This window comes from Schistocerca americana, chromosome 2 (assembly GCF_021461395.2).
Source record: "Schistocerca americana isolate TAMUIC-IGC-003095 chromosome 2, iqSchAmer2.1, whole genome shotgun sequence".
NCBI classification, from domain to species: Eukaryota; Metazoa; Arthropoda; class Insecta; order Orthoptera; family Acrididae; genus Schistocerca; species Schistocerca americana.
In genome coordinates this window covers 956,314,143-956,340,355 of record NC_060120.1, presented here as the reverse complement: position 1 = coordinate 956,340,355, position 26,213 = coordinate 956,314,143, and the positions used below count along the sequence as shown (strand labels likewise).

At 43.2% G+C, this 26,213-nt stretch overlaps 1 protein-coding gene across 1 annotated transcript in view; it reads left to right on the top strand.

Moving 5' to 3' along the window:
• The window catches only part of LOC124596138, a 257,058-nt gene that overhangs the window by 210,161 nt on the left and 20,684 nt on the right, over positions 1–26,213 (top strand). Inside the window, exon 2 of the mRNA XM_047135158.1 lies at positions 750–992. Coding sequence (XP_046991114.1) covers positions 750–992 — 243 coding nt within the window. The remainder of the gene's footprint in view (positions 1–749; positions 993–26,213) is intronic.

Genomic DNA, 26,213 nt, shown 5'->3' with positions numbered 1-26,213 from the left:
TACACGTCTCAGTCACCTCTTGTTCGCATTGACGGCACGTTACATTTCAGACGTGTTACGACCCGTGGCTCTACCCTTCATTCGATCCTTACAGCAGGATAATGCACGACCGCATTTTGCATGTCCTGTACGGGCCTATCTGGATACAGAAAATGTTCGACTGCTGCCCTGGCCAGCACATTCTCCAGATCTCTCACCAGTTGAAAACGTCTGGTCAATGGTCGCCGAGCACCTGGCTCGTCACAATACGCCAGGCACTACCCTTGATGAACTGTGTTATTGTGTTGAAGCTGCATGGGCAGCTGTACCTGTACACGGCATCCAAGCTCTGTTTGACTCAATGCCCAGGCATACCAAGACCGTTATTACGGCCAGAGGTGGTTGTCCTGGGTACTGATTTCTCAGGATTTAAGCACCCAACTTGCTTGAAAATGTAATCACATGTCAGTTCTAGTATAATATATTTGTCCAATGAATACCCGTTCATCATATTGCATTTCTTCTTGGTGTAGTAATTTTTATGGCCTGTAGTGTAATTTGGGTACAGTAATGTAATCAAAACACGACGTAACGTTATTCTAAAGCTTAAAGTAAGTCGACCACAGCACAGTTACTTCATTTCATTGAATATTCGTTGTTTCCGTTGCCAATGACGCCATTCATTTAATTTCAGGGTGTTATACTAGGCAAGTCCTGCTGCAAGTTCTGTGCGGGTGCGCGCCTCTGGAGTGCAATGCTTCTGGTTGCAGGTGGCGCGGTGAAGTGCTACCGGTGCGCGATGGGCGACCCGCGGTGCGGCGGGCCCGGCATGGACCTGTCCGAGGTGCCGACGGAGAACTGCACGCTGGCCGCCGTCGCCACGGGGCTCACCGAGTCCGTGGGCGAGGACCGCTTCCCCAAGATCGAGAGCGAGGCGGGCATCGGCTCCTTCAGCCTGCCGGAGGCCACCGCCGCCGCCATCCCACTCGGCTGCCTCAAGCTCGAGAAGCGGAGTGAGTACCGCCCGAGCCGCGTCCGTCTGGGCACCTCTATTACACAAAAAATTCTAATATGTTCCTATTTATTGAACACACTTTCAAAAGTGCGGTACAAGCTGCCTCGTTCTATTTTCCTGAGCACCTTTAAAAATTTTCCCAAAAGATTCGGCACGCGAACAAATTCGCCCTTTCTGAACATTCAAAGCACCTCTAACTCCCACAAGCTTCCCCAACTATAACTCACACCCAGTAGCCCATCACTGTAAGTCGCTTATACACATCCACTCTCAGTTGGCCTTTCTCACTCTCCCGTTCAACACAACTCATTATCATTATTTCTTTATGTCTCTCTCTCCTTGTCTCAGCTCACTTACCATTACAGTCTCCTCTCGCTATCACTGTCTCCCTCTTGCTCTCTCTCTTATTGCTCGTATCTCATTCCTTCCTATCTATCGCTGCTGTCTTGTCACTATCACTATCTCCCTCGTTCCCATCTTCATTGTGATATACTCTGTCTCTTACCTCCTTCCACTTTCAATTTATTCTCATTCCCTCCTCCCCCCTCGTCCTGGCACTGTCTCCTTCACTCTTTTCCTATCACTGTTCTGTGACTGTCCATTACGTTCCATTGCCAGTGTGCCTCTCTCCTTCCCTCACACTGCCACTGTCTTCTTCACTCTCAACACAAAATAATGCGAATATGTTCACATGCAAAATTTATACGAAAATTTTTGAAGGTACTGAGGAATGAGCCAGCTAATACTTCACTTTTCAGTCACTGTTTTAAATAAATAGGAACTTACTCGAATTTTTTTGTGTTCTGATTGTAACTGTTGTGATGGCAGAAGAGATAACACCGCGTTACTAGAGGAGGCCGAAAGGCACGCGTTTTAGCTCACGCAGGCTGGCGTGAGGAGGGAAGGACTACACTGACGTGAGGTCTGGAACATGACAAGGGATTATAATTCAGAAAGCGGACGTAATTAGTTTCATACTTAACTTTAATCCATTAATGATGAACGTCGCTCTTGACGGTACGTGATTCACAATATTATCTGTTAGTAACTGAATATGGCGCCTTGCTAGGTCGTAGCAAATGACGTAGCTGAAGGCTATGCTAAACTGTCGTCTCTGCCAATGAGATCGTATGTAGACAGTGAACCATCGCTAGCAAAGTCAGCTGTACAACTGGGGCGAGTGCTAGGGAGTCTCCCTAGACTAGACCTGCCGTGTGGCGGCGCTCGGTCTGCAATCACTGATAGTGGCGACACGCGGGTCTGACGTATACTAACGGACCGCGGCCGATTTAAAGGCTACCACCTAGCAAGTGTGGTGTCTGGCGGTGACACCACAGCAACTGTCTTATTCAAAGACAATAATAACACTAAAATCGATATACGACGCTCCCGTGGACGTTACAAAAGGCGGGACATGGATGTTAACACTTTGCCGTCCGCACGTCTCGTACAAATTTATTTACTTGGCGCCGACAGCTCTAAGCAGGATTACTTGGCTTGTCGCCGTCCGATTTTCACCTTTCCGTTGATGTCAAGCTTCAAACACATTGACTTTTGCACGATTTAATTTTTCCGGAAATCCTCTATTTTGCTGTATCGTTCCACAAACTCGAATTTTATTTCCAAGTAACTTCCCTGCAAGTTCTACACATAACAGTTATCCATACAGAGGTGTTGCCACTTTCCATCAGATTGTGTCAATAGTTCCATCACTGTTTTTGCTAAAGGCTGTCCAGCGCCGGAATATATCTTGTAAAGGGAAATATATCCCGTACTCGAATCACACAGCATCCAAATGAGTATGCCGTATTTCGTAATTTTCGACGGATTGTTAACTTTAAAATTTAACCGTCCACACCACGCTTCCTTCATCAATTGAGATGTTTTGACTTAGATTAAACGTTTCTTTAAACTTTTTTGCAAAAATTATCACTTACGAATTGCACTTAGGCAAGCCTGTCGGCATTATCCGGTTTATTGTTGCTGTCGGAAAAATGACCAATAATCATCGATGCTTGCTTTTTTTACAGTTCCCATAAGGATAGCAAGCCCAAACAATTTTCTAAATTCGGGTCCCGTAACGTCGAAAAATTTGGCATTTTTTAAATCCAGTTTCCTTCTTTTGCAATTTTGATTGTAGTACTTGTTGGTTGCGTTCCTAATATTTTCAAATAGATCGTTCCCAATATATAATTCTACGATGCACTCGACGCTCTGTGTATGTTTGGGAAATATGTTTGGAGCCGGGGATCCTTCAAATTTATTATTGGTCCTCGGTAAATCAAAGTCTGACCAATGTGCACTGTCTTCTTCGTCCGATTCAGCCGAATCAGTTGCAACCGTAGCGTTCGCCGAATTCTGCTTGGACGTATTTCACTATCTTCCCACGACTCTGCTTCACTTTCATTTTTTTTATATCCACTGTCTTCTTCCCAGTCGGCCAAATCGTCCGGAACGTCAGACAAGACGTCCGCGCATTCATCGTAAATAATCCTATTGTCTCTTTCGTCCGCCATGATGAAAGGGCACAAGTAGTTATAAAAACAAAGCACTTGTTGACGTGTGTAACTTACTGTTACCTAAGCAAAACACCAACAGAATGCAAAAGATAATAACGTGCTGTCGCTGGCCACTGCGCGATACTACGCTCACGACACCACTGTGGAGTCGCCGGACACTGAGCGATACTATGCACGAAGTGGCCGAGCGGTTCTAGGCGCTACAGTCTGGAACCGCGCGACCGCTACGGACGCAGGTTCGAATCCTGCCTCGGGCATGGATGTGTGTGATGTCCTTAGGTTAGTTAGGTTTAAGTAGTTCTAAGTTCTAGGGGACTGATGACCTTAGAAGTTAAGTCCCATAGTGCTCAGACCTATTTGAACCATTTTTTGATACTATGCACACGACACCACTGTGGTGTCGCCGGCCGATGACCGCTATTTCACGCACGACACCACTGCGGTGTTGCCGAACGTCATAGTGTTACTACAGTCATCAGCACGGCAGTGTATGCTCTGCAAAGTGCTGTCCACGAGGTTGGTAAGTTCTTGTGGTACAGCGTTCCATTCCTCCAACACGGTGGTTGGCATGAACTGGACGCTCGTTGGTTCATGTCAATGTGCTGCAGTATGACTTCCCAACGCATCCCACACGTGCTCGGGAATTTAAGTGGGAGGACGGGCAGGCCAGTCCTTATGATGTACGAGGGCAGTTCAATAAGTAATGCAACACATTTTTTTTCTCGGCCAATTTTGGTTGAAAAAACCTGAAATTTCTTGTGAAATATTTTCAAACATTCCCGCTTCGTCTCGTATAGTTTCATTGACTTCCCACAGGTGGCAGCGCTGTACGGAGCTGTTAAAATGGCGTCTGTAACGGATGTGCGTTGCAAACAACGGGCAGTGATCGAGTTTCTTTTGGCGGAAAACCAGGGCATCTCAGATATTCATAGGCGCTTGCAGAATGTCTACCGTGATCTGGCAGTGGACAAAAGCACGGTGAGTCGTTGGGCAAAGCGTGTGTCATCATCGCCGCAAGGTCAAGCAAGACTGTCTGATCTCCCGCGTGCTGGCCGGCCGTGCACAGCCTGCAATGGCGGAGCGTGCGAACACACTCGTTCGAGATGATCGACGGATCACCATCAAACAACTCAGTGCTCAACTTGACATCTCTGTTGGTAGTGCTGTCACAATTGTTCACCAGTTGGGATATTCAAAGGTTTGTTCCCGTTGGGTCCCTCGTTGTCTAACCGAACACCATAAAGAGCAAAAGAGAACCATCTGTGCGGAACTGCTTGCTCGTCATGTGGCTGAGGGTGACAATTTCTTGTCAAAGATTGTTACAGGCGATGAAACATGGGTTCATCACTTCGAACCTGAAACAAAACGGCAATCAATGGAGTGGCGCCACACCCACTCCCCTACCAAGAAAAAGTTTAAAGGCATACCCTCAGCTGGTAAAGTCATGGTTACAGTCTTCTGGGACGCTGAAGGGGTTATTCTGTTCGATGTCCTTCCCCATGGTCAAACGATCAACTCTGAAGTGTATTGTGCTACTCTTCAGAAATTGAAGAAACGACTTCAGCGTGTTCGTAGGCACAAAAATCAGAACGAACTTCTCCTTCTTCATGACAACGCAAGACTTCACACAAGTCTTCGCACCCGAGAGGAGCTCACAAAACTTCAATGGACTGTTCTTCCTCATGCACCCTACAGCCCCGATCTCGCACCGTCGGATTTCCGTATGTTTGGCCCAATGAAGGACGCAATCCGTGGGAGGCACTACGCGGATGATGAAGAAGTTATTGATGCAGTGCGACGTTGGCTCCGACATCGACCAGTGGAATGGTACCGTGCAGGCATACAGGCCCTCAAGGTGGCGTAAGGCCGTAGCATTGAATGGAGATTACGTTGAAAAATAGTGTTGTGTAGCTAAAATATTGGGGAATAACCTGGTGTATTTCAATGCTGATTAAAACAACCCCTGTTTCAGAAAAAAAATGTGTTGCATTACTTATTGAACTGCCCTCATATATCCTGTCGCTCGAAGAACTCCTCCGTCTAATTGTTTGACTTGCACCAGGCCACAAAGCCACTACACCACCCGCGCTGTTCGGTGTGGTCGCGCATTGACATCCCCAAAAATAAAGTCAGGACCGAATACACACCTGAAAAGACGCACATGGGGAAGAAGAGCAGTGTCACTATCATGTTGACCAATAGTGAACTGTTTTGAAAGATTTAGAGCTCAGTACGCTCATGTAAAATTGTATCTCCGCACGCCATAATACCTGTACGATCAATAAGGTGATGTTCACCAAGGGTTCAAATGGTTCAAATCTAGCCAAGCTAGATGAGTTTCGCGTTCTTTGTAGTTTTTTCGTTTGATGCTTATTTCGTGAGATATTTGGCCCGGTGACGATCAATGGACCACCCTGTATATAACTTGTCAAATAAGGCGGAAAAGATGAAGAGCTCCCAAAGAAAGTGCAATAAGAGAACCACAGTAGAGATGTGTCGAAATGTGACAGGAAGAGGAAGCCGTGCAGTTCGTGAGACGATGCCCTGATTGCGAGAGCGTAGCGGTGTTAACCTTTGCACGAACGAGGCTTCCGCTCGTTATGGTGATTCACATGTGGCTAATGGCAGTGCGTGGGAACGTAAGCAAGATAACGACAGTCTGCAGCCGGTAACACGCGCCAAATGTGCTCATTGTACTTGCCCCACGCGCGGTAATTACAGCGTCGTCAGCGAATTATCACACAGGCAACTAATTTCTCTTCGCTGTCCACGTTCAAACAGATTCTGGCGTGAGTAATGTCCATCGACGATTCCAGCCCAGTAGTTCCCCTGGTACAATGTCCAGCCAACACGAAAACGGTTGTTTACAATCACAGTACGTAATTACAATTATTACCGGTTCGGCAGACACAATTCCCATCTTCAGAATCTACTCACCGTAAGTGGCGCATGGTGAACAAAGCGTCCACATCAAACTCGTCCGTAGTCATACACTGCTAACCATTAAAACTGCGACACCAGGAAGGATAGCAAATAACACAATTTTGTTTAATTCAGGTGATTCGGGGCTAATCAGGATGTGAAATTCTATTCTCAAAGATGGTACCTCTAGCAGCAACGATGGCTCTAATGTGGTTGGGCTCGGATGACACAATCCATTACGTCATTCCGTCTCTTGGCACATCGCGATCAGTTGTTTCGGTGGGTTTGAGGTTTTTGAACGTACAGGTCAGGACAACAACCACCCTCTGAACGGAGGTGCATTAAGATAGCACTGGAAATATGTGGTCATGCGTTATGTTGCTGAAAGACAATGTCGCCGAGACATCAGAGATAGGGCACAGCCACCGTCATTACCATGTTAGAAATGTAATGCTCACTATCGTAATTACCAGCTACGAGAACATCAGGTTAACGTCTTGTGCACTCAGTGGCACTTCTTACCACCGCAGTAGGTGCTGATACCGTATGACGTTGCAATCTGCAACAGCCGTTCTGCTTGGAGGCTCCGAATACGATGAAACTTATCTGTTTAAAATTATTTTATTGAAAGTGGATCTGTAATGTTGATTGCGATTTGAATGTTAAATTGTCTCTTAGATGCTAAACTTTGGACTTCCTGTTTTGAATGGTGTGCATACCACACCTTAAAGCTGATAGCGTGCATAACGCCAGCTGTTAGTGATAAAATTCAACTGCGAAAATACATAGTGAAACCTAACTGCGCCGGCCGAAGTGGCCGCGCGGTTCTGGCGCTGCAGTCTGGAACCGCAGGAACCGCTACGGTCGCAGGTTCGAATCCTGCCTCGGGCATGGATTAGTGTGATGTCCTTAGGTTAGTTAGGTTTAACTAGTTCTAAGTTCTAGGGGACTAATGACCTCAGCAGTTGAGTCCCATAGTGCTCAGAGCCATTTTTTGAAACCTAACTGCGAGAATTCTAAGAAAAACATGCCCTATTCAATAACTTACTGCTGTCACAAAATCCGACAATAAACTACGATGAAAAACTGATTACTTTAAAACTAAAGTTGGTCGCAGTGAAATGTAATTAACGAAAGGATCTGTTTTCTACACTATTTGGCTTACCTGGGTCACACTGAATAACGCCATGCAAACTATTCACGTAGCTACAGCGCGTCTGGGTAACAGAACTAAAAAATCTGACTAGTGAGATACGCAAAGGTACAACTCCTTAAAAACGTTACTACCAGTCTTGGTTCATAATTTTTAATAATTGTTTTAAATAAGTTGAAAATAAATTGACTCATTGGATGTGGACAACGGCTCTGGGTTAAAACTCAGCAGCAGTCTCATGTCATTTGACTTAATAACATTTAATGAAACTTCAATAACAGTTAAGCTTTCTCTGAACGCGGCTCCTCCCGTCAGGGGTTCGAGTCCTCCCTCGGACATGGGTGTGCGTGTTGTCCTTAGCGTGAGTTAGTTTAAGCTAGAATAAGTAGCGTGTAAGCCTATGGACCGATGACCTCCACAGATTGGTCCCATAGGAACTAACCACAAATTTCCAAAATTTTCCTGTCTCTGAAATCATGCAATTACTGTATAATCCAAGAATTACAAAACTTAAACTTCAGATGTATAATCTTTCCTAAAGCAAAATTGCAAAATCTAATTCTTCAATCCATTTCTCTCACAATTATCTCCAAATTCTAATACAAAAAGTGGAAAGAAAAAATTTCCTGATCTGAATGTCTGATGAACCAAGAATGCTGCAATACCTGTAATCCATTCTTCACGAAGAGTAGATCTATAATGGTACCAATCTAAAAAATCAATTCCTTTTCACCCCACAATAAATTTTTCATTAATCCGTAATATAACTGCAAAAAAATTATACTGTTTGCTGCTTACTGCTACTAAACCAAAACTCGACTGTTCGCACCTAACACCAAAGCTCAACTTTGTCTCTTTTCCTCGCCATCAACAGATAAATCTTACTCGTAACTTCGCAGAGCAAGGATCACCTATAACTCATCTTCGTATAGCGCAGCTTCTCTGCCGAGTCTGCGTGCGCATCTCTAACAAGCACAGGTAGTTCCAGTTTTCAAGAAGGGTCGTCGAGCAGAGGCGCAAAACTATAGGCCTATATCTCTGACATTGATATGTTGTATAATTTTAGAACATGTTTTTTTCTCGCGTATCATGTCATTTCAGGGAACCCAGAATCTACTCTGTAGGAATCAACATGGATTCCAGAAACAGCGATCGTGTGAGACCCAACTCGCTTTATTTGTTCATGAGACCCAGAAAATATTAGATACAGGCTCCCAGGTAGATGCCATTTTCCTTGACTTCCTGAAGGCGTTCGATACAGTTCCACACTGTCGCCTGATAAACAAAGTGAGAGCCTACGGAATATCAGACCACCTGTGTGGCTGGATTGAAGAGTTTTTAGCAAACAGAACACAGCATGTTGTTCTCAATGGAGAGACGTCTACAGACGTTAAAGTAACCTCTTATGTGCTACAGGGGAGTGTTATGGGACCACTGCTTTTCACAATATATATAAATGACCTAGTAGATAGTGTCGGAAGTTCCATGCGGCTTTTCGCGGATGATGCTGTAGTATACAGAGAAGTTGCAGCATTAGAAAATTGCAGCGAAATGCAGGAAGATCTGCAGCGGATAGGCACTTGGTGCAGGGAGTGGCAACTGACCCTTAACATAGACAAATCTAATGTATTGCGAATACATAGAAAGAAGGATCCTTTATTGTATGATTATATGATAGCGGAACAAACACTGGTAGCAGTTACTTCTGTAAAAATCTGGGAGTATGGATACGGAACGATTTGAAGTGGAATGATCATATAAAATTAATTGTTGGTAAGGCGGGTGCCAGGTTGAGATTCATTGGGAGAGTCCTTAGAAAATTTAGTCCATCAACAAAGGAGGTGGCTTACAAAACACTCGTTCGACCTATACTTGAGTATTGCTCATCAGTGTGGGAACCGTACCAGGTCGGGTTGACAGAGGAGATAGAGAAGATCCTTATGTCCCATAGTGCTCAGAGCCGTTTGATAGAGAAGATCCAAAGAAGAGTGACGCGTTTCGTCACAGGGTTATTTGGTAAGCGTGAAGCGCTACGGAGATGTTTAGCAAACTCAAGTGGCAGACTCTGCAAGAGAGGTGCTCTGCATCGCGGTGTAGCTTGCTGTACAGCTTTCGATAGGGTGCGTTTCTGGATGAGGTATCGAATATATTGCTTCCACCTACTTATACCTCCCGAGGAGATCACGAACGTAAAATTAGAGAGATTCGAGCGCGCACGGAGGCTTTCCGGCAGTCGTTCTTCCCGCGAACTACACGCGATTGGAACAGGAAAGGGAGGTAATGACAGTGGCACGTAAAATGCCCTCCGCCACACCCCGTTGGGTGGCTTGCGGAGTATAAATGTAGATGTAGAACGAGAGCGGTTCCAGATATCGAAAACAAGAAATATTCCTACGAAAATTTACACATACACCTTTCAACGGATATGTTCGTAGTGGTGTCTGAAAAGGCGACGTGGTACTACTTACCCGTCCATTGTTGTCATCCCGCACCACAGTCGGTACAACTCTTTCTGCTGCTTAGTTTAGAGATCCTCAACAACAGCCATCCTGCTAACAATATGTGATAATTCAAGGTACATGATGTGGCTGTACGAAGTGTCTGTCGTCTCCGTCACTAGTTGTACGTGGCTGCTGAGATTCTGCATGTTGTTGACTATAGCCTCCCTAAACCCATCACTTCCTACTCATATAACACTCATGGGATTCCGACCAGCAATGTCACGAAGCGAGAACCCCTAGTGTCGATAGAACCGCGATCCTCACGGACGTGTTTGCATCCATCTCCTTCACACTAGGTAGCTACAATTACAGTGCATTTACTCACGGAGATCCAGTATGGGCTGTAATTATTGTATGGCAGCAAAACATGGTAAACATACTAATGCATTAATGTAGAACCGATTTGTGTTGGAAAAAGATCAGTTCCAATTTTGGCCACCAGAAGCAAATCTGGCGCTGCACACCTTCTCATCGACGTCTCCACTGCTGATATTGAACAAGCGACATAAGCGACTGCTAATAATAAAATCAACATCATGCCTTTGCTCTTTTGCCCACGTCCTCTTCCAAATTCATTAGATATGGAAACATTTCTATACCACTTTCTTTCATTCACAGCACCAAAAGTGGAACTAAATTTTTTCCAGCATAAATTGGTTCCGCATTAATGCATCAGAATATCTACCTAGTTTCGTAGCCATACCATAACTGCAGGCCACACTGCACATCTGTAAGTAGCTGCACTTTATTTATTTATTCGAATAACCCTTTTGGAGGGTACGAGAAATCATATTTGGATTTGCTTCTTTGTATTTAATTTTCGTTGGTCCTAGACATCCTTCTTCCTTTGAGAATGTCGTTCCTTTTATTCCTGGGCCCACTTTCTTCCTTTTGCAAACCTCTTTCTTTCCTAAAATCCTGCCTTTTGTGTTGCTTCTCTAAAGAGTATTCTGTTATCTATTATGTCCATTCCAATTCCTATGATTTTCACAACTTTAACAATTTCGGTGAACCATGACTTTGGAGCTGTTTAGTAAATTGAAGGTCTGCTTGGTTAGTCTGTTATTATCCATTAGGTATAAGTGGCCATAAAACTGTAGTCTTCTTTTCCTCATTACATCAGTTACCGTTTCCATCATCAAATAGAGCTCTGTTTGATCTTAATTAGTATTCAACACTAATATTACTTAAGGTCCCAGTATTTTCCTTGTAATTCTTCTTTCAACTTTTCCCACTTCTTCAGGATCCCCAAATCTGGTTAGTTTAAGTGCCTCTTCTTCAGACAGTGTTTCAGGCCTTATCACTGTTTGAAAGTCTCTTACTTTTGTGTTCCTGGACGAAGTTTTTTGTCACATGTTTTTGTCATTTGCAATGTCCTTTCCCTTTTATGTACTCTATTTTCTACGGCTGTCTTTTTCATTGTGTTGCTTGTTACTCGTTTTCCTAGGTACAGTATTTAAAATAGTTTGTTTTAGATACTGTGTTGTTATGAATTTTAAGATTTGAAGGGGCATCATTGACATCGATCATAAAATGTGTTTTTTTCAAAAGCTGCACTGTAGTTATAATCTCGCGATACATAAGGCATGACATGATCTTCCCACACACAACCAACATTCAACTGCAATGTCTCAATTAGAATCTCGCTGCGTGATCTGTTCCTATATACAGAATCTAGCTGGCGTTTGTCCTACCTACTCTGTGTAGCTTTGCTGAAATGTTCATTATTTACCTCGTCCAAGTAATGTAGTATACTTCATGTGTACATCTGCTACATACTGCCTCCATGGAGTTACAATTTTAATAGTGAATACTGTAAATGCGTAACTCCTAAGACAAATAAATGCAATACATGGAAACAAAAAGAAGTTTATAATACGTTAATCAATCCTTTTCCACGTAAAGATTTTTTATCCAAACACGAAAACACTAATATGACAATGCGACATTTTTGTGATGGTGTTATACAGCTTTGTGCCAAAAAAACATACACCACTGGTCATTAAAATTGCTACACCAAGAAGAAATGCAGATATAAACGGGTATTCATTGGACAAATATATTATACTAGAACTAACATGCGATTACATTTTCACGCAGTTTGGGTGCATAGATCCTGAGAAATCAGTACGATGTCTGGTCGTAATAACGACCTTGATACGCCTGGGCATTGAGTCAAACAGAGCTTGGATGGCGTGTACAGTTACAGCTGTCCATGCAGCTTCAACACGATACCACAGTTCATCAAAAGTAGTGACTGGCGTATTGGGACGAGCCAGTTGCTCGGACACCATTGACAAGACGTTTTCAATTCGTGAGAGATCTGGAGAATCTGCTGGCCAGGTCAGCAGTCGAACATTTTCTGTATCCAGAAAGGCCCGTACAGGACCTGCAACATGCGGTCGTCCACTATACTGTGGAAATGTAGGGATTCGTAGCAGTCGAATGAAGGGTAGAGCCATCGGTCGTAACACATCTGAAATGTAACGTCCACTGTTAAAAGTGCCGTCAATGCAAACAAGAGGTGATCGACACGTGTAACCAATGGCACCCCATACCATCACGCCAGGTGATACGCCAGTATGGCGATGACGAACACACGCTTCCAATGTGCGTTCACCGCGATGTCGCCAAACACGGATGCGACCATCATGATGCTGTAAACAGAACCTCGATTCATCCAAAAAAATGACGTTTTGCCATTCGTGCACCCAGGTTCGTCGTTGAGTACACTATCGCAGGCACTCCTGTCTGTGATGCAGCGTCAAGGGTAACCGCAGCCATGGTCTCCGAGCTGATAGTCCATAATGCTGGAAACGTCGTCGAACTATTCGTGCAGATGGTTGTTGTCTTGCAAACGTCCCCATCTGTTGACTGAGGGATCGTGACGTCGCTGCACGATCCGTTACAGCCATGCGGATAAGATGCCTGTCATCTCGACTGCTAGTGATACAAGGCCGTTGGGATCCAACACGACGTTCCGTATTACCCTTCTGAACCCACCGATTCCATATTCTGGTAACAGACACTGGATCTCGACCAACGCGAGCAGCAATGTCGCGATACGATAAACCGCAATCGCGATAGGCTACAATCCGACCTTTATCAAAATCAGAAACGTGATGGTACGCATTTCTCCTCCTTACACGAGGCATCACAACAATGTTTCACCAGGCTACGCCGGTCAATTGTGCATGAGAAATCGGTTGGAAACTTTCCTCATGTCAGCACGTTGTAGGTGTCGCCACCGGCGCCAACCTTGTGTGAATGCTCTGAAAAGCTAATCATTTGCATATCACAGCATCTTCTTCCTGTCGGTTAAATTTCGCGTCTGTAGGACGTCATCTTCGTGGTGCAGCAATTTTAATGGCCAGTAGTGTATTTACCCGTAACAGTACCGATATCGTGCGCAGGGTACAATCGCAATAAATAGGCTACCTAAGAAAGCTCATGTCAAGGGCCATAGACTGGAACCATTAAGCACTATAACAGTCCACAAAGAAGACGAGTAGTCCAGCTAATACCCGAAGTACTTGTCTTCCTTGTCTTCCACGGAGGCCATAAAATGGCAACTGGTGTTCGGCGCCGGCATTACCTTACATAGAAGTGTCAGCGACTGGCGTGGCCCAGCGTATGCGGATCTCACTGTGGTAGAAATCCTGCTGTGCACAAACAGAGCAACTGTAAGTGCAAGATCTCGTGTTTTCACAGGGTTCGTGTTTCTTTCGGTTAGTGTAATGTGTGGTGCTGTTTGAGATTATATTACAGCCCTGAACGCCGATAACATATGCTACTTAATTTTTGTGTGGAAGTAAATACATAGGAGAAACACGCCCACGTATCCGTGGTATTAAAGGCTTCCCCCAAGGATGGGGTGATGCGCCCCGGCCCCGAAGTAAATCCGCCCGGCGGATTAACGACAGGGATCAGTGTGCTGGCGAGACTACATACGATTTTTAGGTGGTTTCCTACATCCCACTGTGTGAATACTAGGCTGGCACCCAATTCCCACCCCAGTAACGCGACTCACAGCAATTATAAAATTTCACTCACTTTCGTACGAATAACATTACCCACATTATACAACCGTTCGCTCAACGAAAGATCCGTACCCAAAGACTGGAAAGCTGCACAGATCACACCAATACTCAAGAAAGGTAGTAGGAATAATCCACTAAATTACAGGCCCATATCATTAACGTCGATATGCAGCAGGATTTTAGTACATATATGAATTACCTCGAAGAAAACTGTCTATTGACACACAGTCAACATGGGTTTAGAAAACATCGTTCCTGTGAAACACAACTAGCTCTTTATTCACATGAAGTGTTGAGTGCTATTGACAAGGGATTTCAGACCGAATCCGTATTTCTGGATTTCCGGAAGGCTTTCGACACTGTACCACACAAGGGGCTCGTAGTGAAATTGCGTGCTTATGGAATATCGTCTCAGTTATGTGATTGGATCTGTGATTTCCTGTCAGAGAGGTCACAGTTCGTAGTAATTGACGGAAGCTCATCGAGTAAAACAGATGCGATTTCTGGCGTTTCCCAAGGTAGTGTTATAGGCCCGTTGCTGTTCCTTATCTGTATAAACGATTTGGAAGACAATCTGAGCAGCCGTCTTTGGTTGTTTGCTGATGACGCTGTCGTTTATCGACTAATAAAGTCATCAGAAGATCAAAACAAACTGCAAAACGATTTAGAAAAAATATCGGAATGGTGCGAAAAGTGGCAGTTGACCTTAAATAACGAAAAGTGTGAGGTCATCCACATGAGTGTTAAAAGGAACTCGTTAAACTTCGGTTACATGATAAATCAGTCTAATCTAAAAGACGTAAATCAACTAAATACCTAGGTATTACAATAACGAACAACTTAAATTGGAAGGAACACATAGAAAATGTTGTGGGGAAGGCTAACCAAAGACTGCGTTTTATTGGCAGGACACTTAGAAAATGTAACAGACCTGCTAAGGAGACTGCCTAAATTACGCTTGTCAGTCCTCTTTTAGAATACTGCTGCACGGTGTGGTATCCTTAACAGATAGGACTGACGGAGTGCATCGAGAAAGTTCAAAGAAAGGCAGCACGTTTTGTACTATCGCGAAATATGGGAGAGAGTGTCACAGAAGTGATACAGGATTTGGGCTGGACATCATTAAAAGAAAAGCGTTTTTCGTTGCTACGGAATCATCTCACGAAATTCCAATCACGAACTTCCTCCTCCGAATGCGAAACATTTTGTTGACACCGACTTACATAGGGAGGAACGATCACCAAGATAAAATAGGGGAAATCAGAGCTCGTACGGAAAGATATAGGTGTTCATTCTTTCCGCGTGCTATACGAGATTGGAACAACAGTGAATTGTGAAGGTGGTTCGATGAACCCTCTGCCAGGCACTTAAATGTGATTTGCAGAGTATCCATGTAGATGTAGATGTAGACAGACATTTGGTGTACACAGTTTCTATCCCAGGAGGCAAGAGGAAGGGCACCCGTCCTCCCTTTAAACTGGCCATACCAAATCCGTTAATAACCATGCCGACCCTGGACCGATGACCGATGTATGACAAAGGCACAAGAAAAGGTAAGCAAGCACGCAGAACAAGAAAAACATTGGTCAGCGCCAAGACATATCACGCAAATAACGTGAAACACGCCTCTAGTATTGATAATGGCCTCAACTGATCCAGGAGTGGAGTCCATAAATTTCTTCAGGTGCCTTTAACTAGCTGAGCCACTCATTGATGATCAAATCCTGATAAAGTATGAAATACCGAGAATGTAGATTGCTACGTATCACGTGCTATTTCAAATATTACAGGTATAGAGATAGCGTGATGTGGAGTGCCAGTGAAGTGCGATAGTGTTCCTCAGTGTTGGACAAACCAGTAGTCTATGTGCGCAGCGTTGTGCTAACGGCGGTAATCAAACTGCGAGATGAGAGTGCCCACAGCACGCTCGTGATGAAGACGTAGAAGAAGGGGAACACTTGGTCACCAGGAATGCTGAAATTATCATCCTGTTTCATGTTTACAGTATCCGGAATGGGTGGGCTCAGATCATATGCAGAACAACACAGAACTACCGCCAGCCAGAACTGCACCCTATACACCCTGGTCTCGACGCCTTGTATCATCTGAAAAGAGGCAAAATTACGGCTCGTTGGATCATTCTACACTCTTTGTTTCAGCTTCTAAGCACTTTCTGTGTTGTTTGGCCAATTGAGGCCGTGCAGATTTATGTGCCACTCTGAGCAATGGCCTTTTTTGTGAGATACCAGACTCCAGTTGCCCTTTTAACTGATTGATTTACACGCAGTGGCAAAACAACGGTGGCAATAGTCCATTGTCGCGCGCACCGAAACTGATTCATCGCATCAAGCCATTCTGCAATCACTTTGGTCACGTTGCAGCGGCTGATAGAGATCTCAGAGTTGCTCGGCTGTCTGAATGAATGTAGATGCCACGATCCTTGTCTCGCTAGCGCAGAATCTCCACTGCGCATACTGCGATAGCAGTTATTTCCACCTGGAATATCGTGGCCAGCTTCCATAGAGAGATCGCTCTCTCTCTCATCTAGGCTGTATCCCTTATACCCTAGCCTCTGCACATTCGTCTTCCTATTGCATACATTTCCCTTCGCTATCTTCTTTTGGAAACTGGATGAGATAGACCTGCAATCACTGATAGCGTAAGTTCCCCACTATGTGTTTCTGTCTAGCCCAGATTTACCTCCCACTCTATAAAAAGTCTACGTGTTACCAAAACTATGTACCCACAAACTGTTACCCAACTTAAACTCGTATGCCAACCTTTGACTAAGCAGAACCTAATTTGAATTGAACTGTAACTGGTCTGAACAAGATTCCTCTCTACAGTAAATGCGCAGCTGAAGTAAAACAATTACCTGGCCCTAATCAGAATTTCGACTAACCTCGTGTCTTGGGCAACATTCTTGAAGATTTCTCGAAAGCACAACAGCGAACAGCAAGCAGCCAGCGGCTAAGATACATCTATATTTTTTGTAAATAAAATTTACAAACAGTATTGTAACTGTTGCATGCTACGAGGTGCGACAACAAAGTAATGAGACTGATGTGAAAAAAACGTTGCTTACTGTTTTAGTCAAGTTTAGTGTTGTCTCCTTCAAAGTAGTTCCCTTCTGATTACACACACTTTTTTCAGCACTTCTGCTGTTGATGGTATCATTTCTGGAACTCATCTTCTGTAATATCCTCCAAGACCCTCGTCACAGCTTTTTGGACATCTTGTGTTGTTTGAAAATGGTGTCCCCTGACCGCCGTTTTGACCCTCCGAAATAGAAAAAAGTCGCACAGAGCGATATCTGGTGAATAAGGTGGCTGTGGTAGTACTGACATTTGTTTTCAGGTTAAAAATTGCTGTACTGACACAGCAGTATGGAATGGCGCGTTATCATGATGCAGACTCGAATTATCAGCAATGGTGGCACACCAGACACGAAGAACTCTTTTACGAAGTCTTTCTAAAATTTCTTTGTAGTAATATTGGTTAACTGTTTGTACAGGAGGCACCCACTCTTTATGAACAATTCCCTTGGAATCAACGAAGCACACAAGCATGCATTTCACTTTTGACTTTGACATGCGAGCTATTTTTGGTCTGGGTGATCCCTTTGAGCATCATTGCGAACTTTGGCGTTTTGTCTCTGGATCGTACTGAAAAACCAACTTTCATCACCAGTGACAACACAGCTCAACAATTCTGGATTGATTTCCGTTTGCTCTAACAGATCGGCTGCCACATTTTTCCGTGTTTCTCGCTGTTTTGGTGTGAGATTTTTGGGGACCATTTTTGCACAAATCTTTCTCATACCATGATCTTCAGTTATTATTAGACGAACTGTTTCTCGATTGAAGTTCAGTTCTTCTGCAATCATTTCCACGGATAATCTTCGATCAGATCATACGAGTTCACGCACCCTGGCCAAGTTGACATCCGTCCGTGATGTTGATGGTCGTCCACTGCTGTCTTCATCTTCAACATACATTCTGCCTTCACTAAACATTTTATGCTAATGAAAAACTTGAACTCTTGATATAACCTCGTCTCCAAAAGCCTTCTGAAGCTTACCGTAAGTCGGCGTCGCGTTTTCACCTAATTTAATGCAAAAAGAAATGGCACACCGTTGCGCAATATTATGCAGTTCCATTTCCGTGACGAAAGACACGAACACGTGTTAACGTATTACAGCACAACTCACGACTGAGCAGTTGCATCGATGTGCCGCTTGGACTAGAAGCAGCTTATAGACCAAGGTCAAAGATATTGTGCCTACGCAAGCCTGCAGAGTTGCCACATCTTGCAAAGAAAATCAGTCTCATTACTTTACTGTCACACCTCGTATATGATGCATTGTGGTAATGCATAATGGTAAACATTCTTTAAACAGTAGGATAGGAGAGTAACTATCACTATCAAATGGTATTCCTAGATAAAGATTTTAGAACGTAGTCAAAAAGACTGAGTAAAACTTCGCCCTATCTACACACACACTCACACACACACACACACACACACACACACACACACACGACGTTGGTCTGACTATACTAGGCTCAACGAAGTGAACAAGGATTTCAAAAGGGTATAAGGTTAACATACAATTTGTATAAAAACGCCAGGAAGCCATCTGGCCCAAACGGTATCCCCTTAAGATTTTATGTTGACTATGCTACAAATATAGCACCATTCTTTTCCATCATCTATCAGAGATCATTAGAACAGCGGAAAGTTCCACGGACTGGAAGGACGCGAAGGTCACAGCAGTCTTAAACAAAGGTAGAAAATCAGATGCACATAATTGCCGGCTACTTTCACTGACATCGATTTGTTGTAGAATCATGGAACATATTTTGTATGCAGACATAATGACTTTCCTAGACTCTGAGAAGTTCATCTGCAGAAACCAGCACGGATTTAGGAAACAGCGGTCATGCGAGACACAGCTGGCCCTCTTTGTGCACGATATACAACAGGCTCTAGATACCGGCTCGCAGGTTGATGCCATATTCCTCGACTTTCGAAAGGCGTTCGACTCAGTTTCGCACTGTCGCTTGCTCCAAAAAGTGCATGCTTATGGTCTATCCGATGAAATACGCGGTTGGATAGAAGGTTTTCTAATGGAGAGCAGTATGTCGTCCTGAATGGGGAGACTTCAACAGAAACAAGCGTAACTTCAGGTGTGCACCATGGCAGCGTAATTACGATTTACATAAACGATCTGGTTGATGGTATTGACAGCAGCATTAGACTGTTTGCTGATGATGCTGTAGTCTACAGGAAAGTAGTATTACACGAATGTTTTGAACAACTCAATGAGGATTGCAGAAAATAAATGCGTGGTGTAAAAAATACGGGTCAAATGGCTCTGAGCACTATGGGACTTAACTTCTGAGGTCATCAGTCCCCTGGAACTTAAAACTACTTAAACCTAACTAACCCAAGGACATCACACACATCCATGCCCGAGGCAGGATTCGAACCTGCGGCCTGAGCGGTCGCGCCGTTCCAGACTGTAGCGCCTAGAACCGCTCGGCCACATCGGTCGGCTGCGTGGTGTAATGACTGGCAGTTATCTCTCAATATTAGTAAGTGTAACGTACTGCGTACAACAAAGTGAAAATCCCCATTGATGTACGAGTACAAAATAAATGCCCAGTCTTGGGAAGACGTAACATCCGTCAAGTATCTGGATATGACTATTCGAAATGATCTCAAGTGGAACGATCAGATTACACAAGTAACCGGTAAGGTGAACTCTAGATTGCGGTTTATTAGTAGAATCCTGAAGCGATGCCGTCCTCCAACAAAGGAAATTGCCTACAGTACTTTCGTTCGTCCAGTCTTAGAGTATTGTTCGTCTGTATGGGACCCTTACCAGTTGGGTCTGATTCAAGAGATTGAGAAGGTCGAAAGAAGAGCGACAAAATACGTGACTGGTGCATTTAGCCATCGCGAGAGCGTAAAAAATCTCATAGAAAGTTTGAAGTGGGACACACTTGCAGATAGACGACGCGCTAAACGGAAGGTGCTGCTCACTAAATTCCAAAATCCGATCTTCGCCGAGGATGTAGAGCATATATTATTACCACCAACTTTGAAATCGCACAATGATCACCATTCAATGATAAGGGAAATTAGATCTCTTACTGAGGCGTTCAGACAGTCGTTTCTTCCTCGCGCGATCCGCTTGTGGAACAGCGGTCGGGAGAAGGGGGGGAATTATGACTTTGGTGCGAATAGTGCCCTCCGCCACACACCGCTAGGTGGCTATCTGAGTACACATTTAGATGTAGAACCGCTTATTTAGTTGATATGTTAATGTATGACTCAGAGAAATTGGGTGTTCTTTTTCTCAGCCCTGAGCAAGTGAACAAATTTAACTAGCTTACAATAATCATTCCGACAAACTAGCTGCACAGTGCTGCAGTCTTAGCTCAAACTTCTGTTACAAAAAATAACGTTATTCAAAATTTATATTCTTTTCGCCTTTCAGTATATTCATCACATTCATCCTTTCTGTCTTTTACAATAAATCCTTCTTTATCTAACAGATACAATTACAAGTTAACACATCACAATTGAATAAGTCCATCACCTACCACACCTCAACTAAGAATGTATCAGACTACACAGAGGCAAAGACTAGGCCACCAGAAGACCAAAAATTGTGTAACAGTAACATAACTTGCTCTCTCTTTCTCTCTCTCTTTCTCTCTGTCTCTCCCTCTCTCTCTCTCTCTCTCTCTCTCTCTCTCTCTCTCTCTCTCTCTCTAGTCTCTCTCTCTCTCTCTGATGTGCACATCGATAACTTACAAAAGCCAAAATGGCCTGCCCACCTTACAATAGCAGTGACACCTGTTGGGGTTAAAAACCGGTTGTTATTGACTAGGCATGCCGCTTGTGTACATATCCCGTCGGTAAGGATCGATCTACGACCACTGTTTTCTAGCCATGTTACATGGTTGCAGGTGGAACACCATTCCTTGTAGACAGCGGAGGAGGGTCACATGACAGCCTGACATTACTATCACGCCATTTAAAGCGCTCCAAAACCATCCATGTTCTGTTTTAAGCTGTTTGATAATAAACGGTTAACATTAGTAAAACGGACAAACTGCAGGGACGTATCCCTCACTGGAAATGGACGAAAAAATGTCCTCTGAACATGTGTACGTAAGTCTATCGTTGCCACGGTAGATGGCGCTGACGAATGGCAGCTCTTCTGACACGCGTGCCGTGTGTACCTTGCCCGTTGCAGGCTGTGTGATTGATGCAGCGTACTGTAAACAACAGAATGGCCTGGTATTCATGTCGGGAACAAGCCAAGATAGTGTTTGTGTACGGCCGAGGAGATGGAAACGATCGAGAGGCAGCACGCCTATGTCAAAACAAGTACCCTTGCAGAAGCCAACCACATCTCGCAACTTTTCAAGCCCTTTTTGGTCGTTTGTGTGATCATGGGTCCTTTCAGACAGACGAACGTGCAGGTAGGCGGAGGGCTGTGCTTACACGAGATGTGGAGGACCAGGTTCTACAGGACACTGAGATGAATCCTAGCACAAGCTCCAGATCTGGTGTACGTACAGTCCACGGCCTCACTGCATGTTCTTCTGTCTGAAAGGGCCCATAATCACGCAAACGCCCAAAAAGTGCTTGAAATGTTGCGAGATGTGGTTGGCGTGTGTGACGGCATTTGTTTTGATATAGGCGTGCTTCCTCTACACCGTTTCCGTCTACTTGCCCGTACACAAACTCCGTCTCTGCTTGATCCCGGCAGAAGTACCCGACCATTCTGGTGCTTACAGTACGCTGCGTCGATCACACAGCCTGCAACACACAAGGAACACGTGGCAGTTGGTCAGAAGAGCTGCCATTCGTCAGCGCCATCTACCGTGCCAACGATGCAATTCAAGACAGATGTTCATGGGACCTTTTTGCCCCGTTTCCAGTCAGGAATCCGTCTCTGCAGTTTGTCCGTTTTTTTAATGTTCACCCTGTATTTTGTGTGGTGAGCTTCATTCACGAACTCTGGTACAGTTCGTGTGAAGATCACGAGTCCCAGTCCTGACGTCATGGGCATGTACCAAGAATGATTAATATGTATGTTAAATACAGCTGTTTGGTCATAAAAGTAAATAGGAAAGGGAAAGAATAAGTTTACGCAGCTAAACGTTGTGATACCGTATCGTGAGAACAAGTTTCCGTGTTATACGAAGCCGTCACATGGGAATGGAGCTAGTTAGAGGCACCCATATGTACCTTTCAGTAATTCGAGAAAATTTCGGCACAAGAATTTCTTAATATTTAAAAAAGTATACATTCTCTGGAGGAAAATCACGATTACCGGATGGATAGTCAAACTTACAAGGGAACCTCCCCATCGCAACCCCCTCAGATTTAGTTATAAGTTGGCACAGTGGATAGGCCTTGAAAAACTGAACACAGATCAATTGAGAAAGCAGGAAGAAGTTGTGTGGAACTGTGAAAAAATAAGCAAAATATACAAACTGAGTAGTTCAAGAGAAGATAGGCAACATTAAGGACACTGGGAACACAAGAGCGCTGTGGTCTTGTGGTAACGTGAGCAGCTGCGAAACGAAAAGTCCTTGGTTCAAATCTTCCATCGAGTGAAAAGTTTAATTTTTTATTTTCAGTTTATGTGACAAACTCTTATGTTTTCATCACTTTTTTGGGAGTGATTATCACATCCACAAGAAAACCTAAATCGGGCAAGGTAGAAGAATCTTGTTACCCATTCGCCAAGTGTACAAGTTAGGTTATCTGGCCCATGGACTACTCAGTTTGTATATTTTGCTTATTTTTTCACAGTTCCACACAACTTCTTCCTGTTTTCTCAATTGATCTGTGTTCAGTTTATCAAGGCCTATCCACTGTGCCAACTCATAACTAAATCTGAGGGGGGTGCGATGGGGAGGTTCCCTTGTTAGCCTAGCGCAACCCGTTTGGAATCATACACAATACACTCAGTAATTTAGTTCACCACCATAGACAAATTGAAAAAAAAACTGAAAAAACAAACAGTCAAATATATTGTAAAACTATTTGTCGAAAAGTAGGAGATTATATAGTTTAGAGAAACATTTGACCCACCTTCGAATATTGCTGGAAATCGTATATAATGGTGAAATACTCATATATCAGCGACGTAAAGACGACTGAGTGTAATTCTACCAGACAAATATCCTCCATAAAATTGTAAGTTTAACACTGAAGTGCATCAAATGTTTCTCTAATATGGTTTATTTCTTGCTCTTAGACAAATGCTGTCACAAAACATTTGATCGTATTTTTAAATTTTTGCTCTGAGAGTATGAAATATATTTAAATGTCCATCGGTATTCACTTATTAAGAAGAGTATATAGATGAAGGTAATGCAGGGAACTTTTATGCTGAGATTTTTTGACAGTTCATTTACATAGCTAGCAGCAGCTGTTTGTGAAATATTTCAATTTTCACTCAATTCACTAATTAACATTCCCTAAATTACCTTGAATATTATCAGGTAATTTTTTTCAAAACTGGACCTCACTTTGGTCAATTTGATACCCCATTTGTCCATTTCCCACTCTTCGTTTGGCTATGACAATACTGATTTCAACCTATTTTGTATTTTTCCCTCAAATCACTAATTAAGTTTTCTTAACCATCCTGATTAGTTTCAAGCAAAAGGACATCTCAAGCTGGTCGATTTCATACCTTATTTGTCCGTTTCAAGCTCTTAGTTTGGCTTTGAAAATTCGGGCGAGACTCCAGTGTGTATTTTCTAGTGAGTGTTGTTTTCGCTCCGCTCGCTCATCTGACCAAAAATACCCCACGAAATTGATTAATCTTCCAACCGTCGCATGTTAAGTATTAATTCTCGTAACTCCTTTAGCTTCCTATTCTCATCAGTCATCGCCCTCACTCAGCACGTCGTAAAGATTTGTAAAATGATCTTGGCGTTCCTCAGTTATTGGCCCGGCTTTTCTCTAAGACCCACCAAACACACAATGGAGGGGTGAACGCTGCGGTATAATCCAAAGAACCTGTAGCGGGAAACACGTGCCTTTTGGTAATTCTGAATCTTGAGACGCATTTCGTTGCCAGACATAGCTAATTAACAGCACTGCGAAGTATTTACGACACTCTTGAGCACGAAGGTGTCATTTACTGAGCCATTTTACAGCTTAGCTAAAGCCGTAGTGCATACATTTCAAAGCACGCTACATGCAAAGTACGTCTGATAGCTGCCGTCCTTGGCATACGAATTGGGAAACATGAGTGGCTGCGTGATGAGAGCACAAATCATTGTTGCATTTCTATTACAGTAGCGGAAGTTGCATGTTGACTGCACAAGTCCATGTGACGAATATCAGTCGCCATAAAATGAAAGATAATATATGATGTAAAACGTAGTCTCTGCATTCCCACTCTTAAAAGGGTCTATTAATAAGTACTGTAAAGGAAAGCACAGCAACAAACAGTTTTGTACAGGACCGAAAACCTTATTCCTTATCTTCACTAAACTCGATGTATTTGATCCAGTTTGTTATTTTATTCTCTCAAACAGAATGTGACTTTACAGTACAGATACCATTTTCATTCTATGAAAATGTGTTATAAATAAATGTGATCAACATTACAGGTCCTTTTTTTAAAACTAATAACCGATTTCGTTCCAGTGCCGCACAACTTCAGATATCTCTTAGGCATCAATAAAAGGCATGCTAAATGGGACTACATGCCACTAAACTACTTAACATATAAGCAAAATAAAACAATACACTTACGATAGTAGTCTCAGAGCTGCCTGTCACTTGCAGGTGTCACTATGGTGTGCAGAACAAAACGTGGGATTTCAAGAGGAATGCAGAAATAGTCATTAAGAAGAGATTAGAATGTGTCGTACTCTTTGTGTGGTACATTCATATGACGAGGTCGTATTGCCTAAAACAAAAAGCTACATAGTTGGAATTATAAATTTTTTTCTAAGCTTAAGTCACAATAGAAGAGAATCTTTAAAATCAAATATCGAACATAGATAGTATTCATGTCCTTTTTCCTACGTGTACAGGGATCAGGACTGAAATACAGACTGTGTGTAATATGTGGCTTGGCCAATAACCGCAAGTGACCAGTTAAAAGTTCGGGTGAAGTAGCCAACCGTTTTCTATACCTTTTCGTAGTTTCTTCGTTGAGTGTCATTGAAGCGTCTTATATAATACCCTCGGGACCAAATTATTGGACTGAAACCTTTCATTTCAAAAACAGTCAACACAGTTTTCAGTTTGGTAATCTCGACGTATTTTTTCGCCGTGTTTTGGGTCTGTTATGTAACTGTTTTGTAATGTCCCATGGACATTTAGAGTCTGTAGAGGCTTCTTTTTCTCTTGGCAGCGAACATAATTAACAGAGCTTGATGTTTATTTCATATCCACACCTGTAAAATATCCGAACGCTTGTAACATAATTAAGGAAAAGTCACCCAATGAAACAACTGAAACTTTCAACACGATGACAGCAGGACATCTGATGGAAGACAGTGTCTCAGTGACACAGTTGGACGATGACGTCACTCCACTGAATCAGCATCTCGACCAGCTGACGGGCGATTTATGAAGTAAATGTCAATCTTATGAAGTAAATGTCAATCTTTCTTTGCTGTAGTATTTTTAGGCAAGATGTTTTGATTATAGTGGTGATACCTTGTACATCTTGTACAGTCAAACACTAACAGAGAAAAATGTGTGAAATATATTAACGTTTTGCACAGGTAAAGTTGTCTTAAAAATATCAGCTTTCTCCATGCGGGTGTTTATTTGTGTATCAATAATTTATAGATAAATATAATTACATACCTCTTTCAAAGGTAAATGCGTGAATTCTCAAATAAGAATTTCCATGTCTTCCTTTCTTTTTTATGTCTTGACAAGAATTTCAGTCTTGTGTAATCATCGGTAGTGGTAACATTTTTCCTACATGCGAAGTTCAAAGTAATGTGTTGAGTGCTGCCTTGGAAAGGAAGAATTTGTAGACAAGCGGGGTACAGTTATTCAGCAAACATTTTTCGC